Here is a 10,249-nt window from a genome sequence, read left to right as displayed (position 1 = left end):
TGTATTCCACGTAGAAAGGCATGCAGGAAGTGGAAGGCAATCTTCATCGTGGCCTGAGCCATAGTCAGGTCATTTAACTATCCAAGATCTACATGCCCAAAAAAAAAGGTGAAGAAAGGAAGATAATCAACTGTTCAGGGATACGATCTTAACTTTGGTATCGCAACAATGGCTATTACAAGGTATACAAGCCCTATAAATCCGGCACAGAACCCCTCCCAAAAGAAAAGAGTAGGAGAAAAATCTCAGAAAAAGTATTCAGAAGAAAGAAAAAATTTAAGCATGAGCTCTATTCCAACGCGGAAGCTTCCCTTGATCGATCTGTCTGAATTAGACGGCTCAAAGCCGGGGATGGGTCCATGGGTCTCCTTGCAAAGTCAAGTCCGAGAAGCCCTCGAAGAATTCGGTTGCTTCGAAGCTTTGTATGAGAAGATGACGCCGCAGCTTCACGATGATGTGTTCCAAGAATTGGAGGAGTTGCTCGAGCTTCCGGCCGATGTGAAGGGTCGATTTGTCGTCCCGGACAAGCCGTTCGAAGGCTACTGCGCCCATAGTCCTCTCGTGCCTCACGAGGTATTTGGAATGGACTGTGCCCACAGCTCGGGCTCCATCAAAAGACTAGCGGATCTCATGTGGCCGGAGGGGAACGCAAGATTTTGGTAATCCAATTCCTGTTACTGCATTTTGTTTCGTGCTATTTAGATTATCGGTTCTCGTTGACGAAGTGTTAGTAGATTGATTTTTATCAGATAGATCATTGTTGAAGAGGTTCGAAATGATATTCGACATAATTGAACTTCGTATGCACACCCCGATTTAGGAAACTGTGGTTTTTGCAAGGACGACCTGTCTGTAGTCTCGACGTTTGCCCATCTCACGAACAATAACGTGCAGTGAGACAATGGGCAAGTATTTTGCAAGCCTTTTGGAGTTGGATTCACTGGTGAGGAAGCTGGTTTTGCGAAGCTTGGGCGTAGGGAGTTACCTGGATTCGCTAGCCGAGTCCGTAGCGTACAGAGTCCGTCTCACGAAATATGCAGCTCCCGGGACCGACGAGTCCAAGGAGCTCGGGACGGTATGCCACCGGGACACAAGCTTCCTTTCCATACTTCACCAAAATCACGTGAACGGGCTGGAAGTGCAAACTAAGGACGGACGGTGGCTCGAGGTCGCGCCCTCGTCTGCTTCCTCTTTCATTGTCCTCACTGGGGATTCATTCTACGTGAGTTATAATCTTCTGGACAATAATTTGAGCTTGATCGTTGTGAGAGCCTCTCACTTTTTCTCATCTCTTACCCCGCAGGGATGGAGCAACGGGAGATTACGCAGCCCTCCTCACCGGGTGATGATGAGCGGGCACGAGCCAAGGTATTCCATAGGATTCTTCTCTGGTGCCCGAGGCACAATTCAGTGTCCTCAAGAGCTTGTGGACGAGCAACACCCTTTGCTTTTTAAGCCCTTCGACATAGCCGGTCTCGCCCGCATCTACCAGACCGAAGAGGGCCGGAATGGAGCCTCGGCCATGGATACTTTTTACAGAATATGAAGCGCTGCTTATCCTTTCGGTCAATCAATCGGTGCGAGTCAAGTCTTCAGGAACATCGTTTAACGTGGCTGATAATAAATTGAGTGGACGGTCGCTCGGTACCTGAGACGCATACTATAACTAGATTCCCTTTCTTATCCTGTTTTATAACTTGCTTAGGTTTTACTCTATCTTACTCCACCGTGCTTGTTCTTGAAGAGAGGATTATCATGTGGACAGAGGCTTTTCTAACAGGGAAATGTGCTTTGCCGACAGTACTTTTAGGCACAATACAATTTCAAACGTAAATCCATGTATCATCACCTGATTGGAAAGGAGAGATCATGGCTGTCAAACTGTCGGGATAGCAGCTTTTTTTCTGACGAGGGTTGCTAACGATTTTGAAAAAACCAATTTTTGTGCAATAAACCCGATTGTGGGCATGGTGGTCCATGGGCCCCGCCCCGCAAATCACAAGGCTTGGGCAAGATAATAGGCGAGCTTGGACAAAATTTTAAGCCCGGTCAATTTTTGGACCGAGCCCAATCGACCAGCCGGGCCTTGGCACCGGCTTCCACACCCAAGCCCGGTCCATCCTACGAACGGCACGTAGAATTGGTAATTATATACTGATATAGAAAGTGACAATCCTAGTTGAAGTGATTAGATGGTGGTATTTTTTTGGTACTATAATCTCTTATCTAACTTCTCAACTAAATTAAATCGAGGCTACTATTTTTTTTTTTTGTTCAAAAAATCGCATCTATTTCACTAGTCTCATTTCTCTTGATCCCAAGCCTGGACAGGGGCAATATGGACGTCTATACATCGACATCACAACGTCGCGTAGTCATTCATTCACAATGAACATGCAATATATGTGCCTAATACTATTGATGATCAAATTGCTTCTAGCAAGCATTATGGTAAAAATGAATCAAATGGGTGTAGAATCCGGTTTTGCCAATTGCATCTCAATGGCAATTTGTCGGGAAAAAGGCACCCTTTTTTTGGGATACGGGTGCCGTTAGCTTAGCGGCCTTCTCTGTTTTTAATAGTATGTAAAAAAGAAAGAGGGATGACTAGGGCTAACGACTTCCTCCGAGCATTATTATAGCCGTTACAAAAATTAAGGTTGAGCCACAGCTACTCCACATTACCTGCGACCGGAAGATTAAGGTTGTCAAACTCGTCGTCACAGCCCTACCTAAATGCTCGCATAACATGAGAAACCAAGACAGAATCAAGACGATCAACAAATCAACAACTTGGAGAAGAATCTTGATCCTTTAGGGCTTTATTTGATTTGGGATTTAAGGCAATTCTCCACTTTTGCCAAGAGTTAGTAGAAGTACCATTTTTTTTTCCATAAGTAAATGGTTGGGAGGAGCCACCAGTGTTAGCGATTACACATCACCCGCAACTTGAAGGTCAAGGTTGGCAAGACTATCATCGCAACCCCACCAAAATGTTAGCAGCCATGAAACCACTTTGCAAGAGATCTGCTCGTGTTATGATTCGGCACACTATCACAACGAAGCAAAACGTAGCGAGAGAAAGAATTCAAGACACGACATTTTATCCTGGTTCACCCTTAAACTAGGGTTGCGTTCAACAAAGGATTCCACTATAATTAGCACCTCGCACCTCTTGTTACATCACTCAATTACAAGCGAAAAAGAGTATATATAGCAATAATTATTCATGAACACAAACCCAAACTATTAATGAAAAATTACGGACTTAAAATCATAAAAGCCCTCTGGTGTCCATGGGGTGTTGCCCTCTTGAGACCTTGCCGGAAAAGCTCCCCCAAACCCCTGCCCACTCAGCGTGGAGAGGGATGCACGTGCTTTCCTGTCGCAGGAGAGTATGAACCATACCCCAATAGCTAGTAGCTAGGCAACGAGCACGATCCGTATGAAGATTCCTTGACGACTTGATTCAAACTGCGTCATCTATGAATTAAAATCTCATAGTTCCTGCCTCGTTCTTTTGCGAGATTTAGTCATTCGGCTTCATCATCCTCACGTGTCAACCGTTATGATTGTGATCTTCTTCTGGGGGGAAAACTAATTGTACATAGCTACAATGTATTTGTTGAAAGACAGTCCTCCATCTCAAAAATTTGTCAGTAATTTTTCTCAATAATAGCCGTCCCCTTTCTCACATCACATGAGAAACCAAGACAGAATCAAGACTATCCATAAGTCATCCGATATTAGAGCGATCTCTATACAAATGGAAGAAAGATTGCTCGTTCGCAATTACAGATTATACAACTGGAGAACATAGACAAATTTGCGCGCAACCTGGAATCGCAATATGACTGTTTTTCATCCTGGTAAATGTTGGAGCAGACCTGAGAGAGATGATTCCATAGACAGATCAATTTCTCATTACGATGTATGCAGAAGAAAAACAATGAATAGAAAAGCTAAAGGAACACTTGGGAGAACTCACCACATTCCATTTCCCCTACAGCTGACTTGATGGGTACTCAGTTCATCAAATCTGATTAAGGAAAAATCAGACGGTGGGCAAGGATTTAATGATGCACAGAGTTTATAGAACATGCTCATCAGGGTTGTTGGCCTACTTGGGTGCCTCAAGAGAGTCATTTAGCAGATGAAAACTCTGAAATTGAGCTGCCAGCCAGAAAGAGATTGTGGGAGCAAGTTCATTGACTCCATTGCATGGAGAGGGCTTTAAGTTATAGATCAGAGCTTTAACTCTAACTGCAAATTAGCTATATATATATTATAATTTGTAGACTCTAGTTTCTTTAGTTGAAAATGACTTTGATTTGAAAAAAAAGAAGATGGATTGATTGAAAATAAACTAAGCAGAATATAGTTGGCAATACATTTGAAGACGAATGATTGGTCAAGAATGTTAAATATGAGGAATTAAGTGTTTCATCGAAATCTACGTGCAGATTTTCTGGTATATAAGTATGGCATTAGTTTCTCAAAAAACATAGAATCAACTTACAGTTGAGAGTAAGGACCGGATATCATGGTTCTTCGAGAGGAACCTGCAAGAAAGAAATTGTTTTGTTGCCTTTTGTATTCCCCTGATGATTTTGGAGATGTCGGCGCCCGGTGGTGGTCTTCTGGATTTTGGTAGGACTTACAAAGTTGTAGAGTTTTAGTAGTCTGTTCAGATTCCAAAAGGTCTAACCCAAGATTACCTTCTAGCAATATCTTGAACAGATAGTCCTCGAAATTCCCAAGGACTTGAATGCATATATAGAAGCTCCGCGAGTAAACGACCTCCAGGATTTTCAGGGTCGATTGGAAGCAAACGGACCCCAGAGCTTGCTACACCTTCATACTCATCCATTTGGTAAAGGTCCGTGAAAATAAAATTTTCAAAGACAATATTGCCCTTCCTTGGTTGTCCAAACTCGTGGTAGATGCAATCCCAATCTCTGGGTGATGAGCTAGACCACCTGACTAGAAAATCATCAAATTCTGTCGTAAACCAGATGAACACCACACTTTTCCACCTTTAAACCAGGGTTGGTGATCCTAAATGAGACATCAATGTGGTTTGACATCGCCTGCCAATTTGTATCACATGGAAATCGAGGACCTGACACATAGCCTAGCGAAATGCAACCTGAATTAACAAATCTAAAGGGAAACTTAAATGCTGGACCTAGCCGATTTCCATCAGCAGAGAAGTCGCAGAAAAGGTAGTGGGCATTTTCCAGGTCCTGACAGGTGTTGCAGTTGGTTTGTTCCAAAGAAGCACAGGTGGCGAATCCTCTCCAGCTATTGTCAAGCGAACTAGGTGACATGCCTTTGCTCAACAAATGTCCAACTGTCTGGTAGCTAAACCACTTAGGTATTCCACATTGCAGACATGGAGACACCACATAAGTCTCAGGAAATAGCGCTACGGAACAGCAAATGATGTAACGAAGCAACGACAAGGAGTACTTCTGCTGCAATGTTAAACCAAGATCTTGCCGAAGCAAACTGGAGCAGTTGATCAAGCAAAACCCGGAGTCAGGGACAGTGCATATAATAAATGGGTTTGATATCCTCTCCAAATCTGAGGCACTTGTCAGCCTCCACGAAGACTATGCTTTCTGGAAGTCTTGGCAACACTTCAAGATTTGTGCAATGATATAATACGCGAAATTCCAGACCAGAGATATGGCTAATGCTTGCAGGTACGGGGGTAAAACTGTTTTTGGCTAGGCTTAAAAACCTCAAGAAGGATAAGCAGCCAATATCACTGGGAATTTCTCCTTCCAGAAGACTGCAGCCACTCATATCCAACTCTGTCAAAGAGGATAGCCCTGAAAATGAAGGCAACCGCGGCCGTCTGGAGTTCAGAGCACTTCTCAGCATTCGCGTCAGTGTCCCCCAAAATTTTTGTCGGCTTCCTTTAATAACAGGAAGGCATAGTTTTTTCAGATTGTTTAAGAATGTGAAGCTGGATGGGAGATGTGTAATGGCACTTTCTCTAACATCAAGCCCCTCTAAGCACTCTAAGCCCCCATTGCTCTCAGGCAGCTCTTCAAGATTTGAACATCGAGACAGATTAAGAACTCTGAGAGATTTTAGATTACCTACACTATCCGGAAGTCTTGTGAGGTTTTCACAATCACCCCAGTCAAGTACAATGAGATTTTCTAGCATTCCAATTGGAGGATGAACCTGAGATAGTGCTTTGCAACCTCTCAGAATTAGCCTCTCTAGTTTTGGGACATACATGGAGTCTGGAGTCTCCATGAATAATTTGGAACGATTGATGTTGATGACTTTTAACTTCTCCAAAACCTGCATTTAGAAAATAATTGGTTGAAAATTTTTACTAGCTTGTTGAACATATAAATGTCTGATGAAGCATACACATGCACGAGTATTAAATCCAACCATTGCCCCTCTCCACAGCCTGCGACGGAGGCTATCCCGCATAACAAGTTCGAGAAGATTCTCTGGAACAAAACCTGGTGGAAATGGTTTAAGATTGCAGTTCGTCATGTTTGTGAAGGACTCTGGGTTCAAGCGGACTGTTCTCCAGTCACCAGATTGCAAGACTATGCCTTTGACTTTTCCTGTTCCCTGATAAACAGCTCAATTGTATGTCAGTACATGACTGGCAAGTTATTTTTTGTTTAGATAAGCATGCCTGCCAATTAATTATGCAGAGTACACACCGAGTTTTTGCACAGAACGTGGCATACATCCTCAAAAAGCCAGACTCGACTTCGTTCTCCTGGCTCTTCAGGAGACTCTTGACGAACAATTTCCCAAGCCATCTCTTGTAGCAAATCATGCATCCACAGTTTGTCGTCCTTGATTGCGACAAGAGATCTGTGAACAAAGACTTCCATTCCAATATCCGAGTAGAAGCCACAATTGTCCAGAACTCCTGTAACGTGAGTTTTCTCCTTTCCCCAGAAGAAACAGGCAATATCTAGGAAAATCTCCTTCTCTTCATGCAGTAGTCCATCATAACTTAACCTAAGCAGGTCAATAATTTTCCCTTCTGGACGTTCTTTAAGTCTGTCCAGTTCACTCTTCCACTGCCTCAGGCTTCTATTAGCCAAAAAGGAACCTAAGACATCGAGCCTAGAAGAAGGCCGTCAGCGTCTCCAATAACCTGCTTCGCAAGCTTCTCAAACCCTGCTGGAGGATGTTTACTTCTAAAAGCTTTCAAACAAAGTAGTTGGAGAGCTTAACCAGTGGATAATTCTTCTGCCTTGTATATGGCATTTACTGAGAAGCAAATGTCGATCTCTGAACCAATCAAGATCTCCCGCCAATTTTTCCAACTGCTCCTTTTCATCAACATCATCAAGAATGATGATGTAGAACAACCGGCATGTAATTTTCTGGAAAAATGTGATCGCCAGGCTTTTCTCCCCAGCGGCACCAGCACCAGCGAGCGCCCGTTTCGGCCCCATATGCGGTCGGAGGTCGGCTCTGATACCAACTTTCTCCCCAGCGGCACCAGCACCTGCGAGCGCCCGTTGCGGCCCCACATGCGGTCGGAGGTCGGCTCTGATACCAACTGTCGGCTCGTTGGAGGTCGAATATCGAACCAAGAAACTGGTTTTGGCCCCAGTTACGATACCAAGACCATTGGGCCCCACGCGCTTTCGCTGCGCCACTGGAAGATATTGTCCGCTTTGGACACACAGTCCTCACGGTTTTGTTCCTCCGAGCGTCGCCTATACAACGCCCGGAAAACGCGTCTTGCAAGTCTAAGGGCACCCAAGCCTTAAGGCTTCCCAAGACCTCCTCTAGGCAATGTGGGACTAGAGGAGTTGTGACATAAACTGCCCGTGCAACAGTTGTTTTGCCTATGCCAATACTGCGCACATCACTCTCGCCCAAGTATAAATGTTCAACTACATTTGCAACCCGGGAATGCATTCCCACAAGATTGCCTACCACATAGGACAGCCGAGGACCCAGTTTATCTTCAATTTCTCCAATGATTTGCCGAATAAACTTTGTCTCATATCTGCAACAAAGAAATGCAGAAGATTAGTTCCCCAGGGACCATGAAGGCTGTTTAGTTTTGGAGGAGTTAATCATGTATTCCAGTTCAGATGAACAATCAGAACACAAAGTATGACAGCCATGACATTCATGGCATGCAAACTAAACATAATGAATCATTCCAAATTAGTGGAAGAGAGGCCTACCCATCTTTCAATTCTCTTCCGGCGAGATCAGCTACTTTTCTCAGTGCATCCTTCCACCTCTTTATATCTCCCTTCTCACCCGTGTAAGTTCCCTCGATTTTTGCAAAGTCTCTCCCAAAGTTTCCCCTCATTTTCCGCATGTCAGATGGATTGACCTTGTAGAAGATCGGTACGACGGATCCTTGGTTGATATCCTTGCACTCCGCAGCCTTAGCAACTTCTTCTAAGCACCAAGTAGAAGAAGCATAGTTTTCAGAAAAAAATCAGAAGTACATGTTTTGACTTCTCTATTGCCCCCAATATTTCTGGTTTAATATGTTTTCCCCCTAGGTAGATCTCGGTCCTGATCATCTTTAAAGGCCACGATTCCTCTTCGCCGTGAAGCATCTTGCAGACGGTCAACAAAGTTTTTGGGGGATCCTCACCCTTGAAACTCAGGAAAACATCATGCGTGCATCGACTCTGTTCGTTTTCTGGAGAGGGAGCTTCTTGATTGTTCACGAGAGCCCTGGGGAAGATGCCATAACTTCTTGGACGAGTTTTGTAAAGACAAGAGAAACAAGTGCACCTTGTCCTTCTAGGAGTCCTAAGGTATGAATTGGAGTTGTCTTGACGGTTCAACAATGATGAGGAGACTGTCCAGGGTTTTATAAAGGAAAGAGAAGAACTTGAGTATGGTAGGAGCTGGTGTCCGAGTGAAGAGACGAATGCAGAAGGCCGATCGAAGCCGTCGAGACTGCTGGTCCGGCGGAAGCTGTTCATGCCAAGGATTGTTCAAGTCAAACCCCTCCCATACACTGATTTTTTTTTAGGCTCACGCTTTTTTCACTCCCTTATAACTTTGGCATTCTTTTTTATGTGTGTTTGACCATTCTATCCCTTGTGTGATCCACCAAATTTAATATAATTTCATATAATTCTTATTTTTTTATTAATCCTTTATTTCGTTTCTTTTTTTCCCTTGCGGGTCTCGCCTTCCTCCTTTTCTTTTTCTTCCTCCTTCCCATGCCCCTCACTCATCTCTCTGTTTTCTCTCTTGCATGAAGTTCACTTCGATCTCCTCCCTCCCCTCCAAAAAAACCCCACTTTATTATGTCAATTCTGTCCTCCTCTATCGACATTGGGCTCACTAGTTTCCTTCCCAACGATCCCCTTTTCTCCGCACGAAGGTAATATTGGGCGAGTTGTGTCCTGAGAGGCAATAGGAAGTGAGATTTGAATTATAGATTTTTGGAAGGAGAGGGAGGCGTCGAAGTGAACATCGAGAGAAAACATAGAGGAGACTGGGAGGCGTGTGAAGGAGGTAGAAGAAGACGAAAAGGAGAAAGATGGAACCCGCAAGGGAAAAAAAGAAACGAAATAAAAGAATTAACAAAAAATAAAAATCATATAAAATTGTATCAAATTTGATGGGTTACACAAGAGATAGAATAGTCAAAACACACACAAAAATGAGTGTCAAAATCATAAAGGGAGTGAAAAAAATACAAGCCTTTTGATGTTGCCAATTATCAAATTCATATGCTACCGCACACTCTTTTCCCGCCATGTGCAACTAGTTGTAATTTCCTCCACTCTAGGTAGTTTGCATCTCTTAAAAGGTTTAGGATTGAATCAACAAATTTAAAAGGTTTATGAATTGACAAAAATGCGAAAAGTTTATGACTCGTTTGATAATTTTGGAAATGTCATATAGGATTAATCGACGATGATTATGGGTGAAAGGCTAATAATGGTAGAATTGGGACAAAAGTAAAAGTTTAGAGCTTTTTATAAGACAAAAAGAAGTTTTGGATATAATAGGGACAAATACTAAAGTCCAAGGTTTTTTTGGGAAATAGGCGCCTGTGTCACGATGGGCAAGTTTAGGGTTATTAGTAACACAAAAAATCGGCCTACTCATGTCACGGTGACATAGTTTGTTTGTTTGTTTGTAATTTTTTTTTTTTTTTTTTTGTATTAACCCTTTTTCAAAAGAAAGAAGTCTGAAGGTCCACGTCAAGAGTATAAAGCCCGTGCTCTGACTAAAATGAGTTGTTATGGTAATGAGA

General features: G+C 43.2%; 2 protein-coding genes across 2 annotated transcripts; one reads left to right on the top strand and one right to left on the bottom strand.

Annotated features, from left to right (window-relative positions):
- Nucleotides 1-282: 282 nt before the first annotated feature.
- LOC115730889 (2-oxoglutarate-dependent dioxygenase AOP2-like) lies at nucleotides 283-1,546 on the top strand. Its single transcript, XM_030661506.2, has 3 exons — nucleotides 283-659; nucleotides 895-1,222; nucleotides 1,304-1,546. Exons 1-3 carry the CDS (start codon nucleotides 283-285, stop codon nucleotides 1,544-1,546), a joined length of 948 nt encoding a protein of 315 aa, XP_030517366.2.
- A 3,448-nt stretch (nucleotides 1,547-4,994) lies between these two features.
- Nucleotides 4,995-8,329, bottom strand: LOC115730890 (disease resistance protein RUN1-like). Its single transcript, XM_048275218.1, has 7 exons — nucleotides 8,199-8,329; nucleotides 7,863-8,014; nucleotides 7,265-7,657; nucleotides 6,729-7,102; nucleotides 6,418-6,606; nucleotides 5,597-6,321; nucleotides 4,995-5,511 (listed from the first exon to the last, which is right to left on the bottom strand). Exons 1-7 carry the CDS (start codon nucleotides 8,327-8,329, stop codon nucleotides 4,995-4,997), a joined length of 2,481 nt encoding a protein of 826 aa, XP_048131175.1.
- Between the last annotated feature and the right edge of the window lie 1,920 nt (nucleotides 8,330-10,249).

The sequence above is a fragment of the Rhodamnia argentea genome, chromosome 2 (assembly GCF_020921035.1).
Source record: "Rhodamnia argentea isolate NSW1041297 chromosome 2, ASM2092103v1, whole genome shotgun sequence".
Lineage (NCBI taxonomy): Eukaryota > Viridiplantae > Streptophyta > Magnoliopsida > Myrtales > Myrtaceae > Rhodamnia > Rhodamnia argentea.
This window is presented reverse-complemented; position numbering and strand designations above follow the sequence as displayed.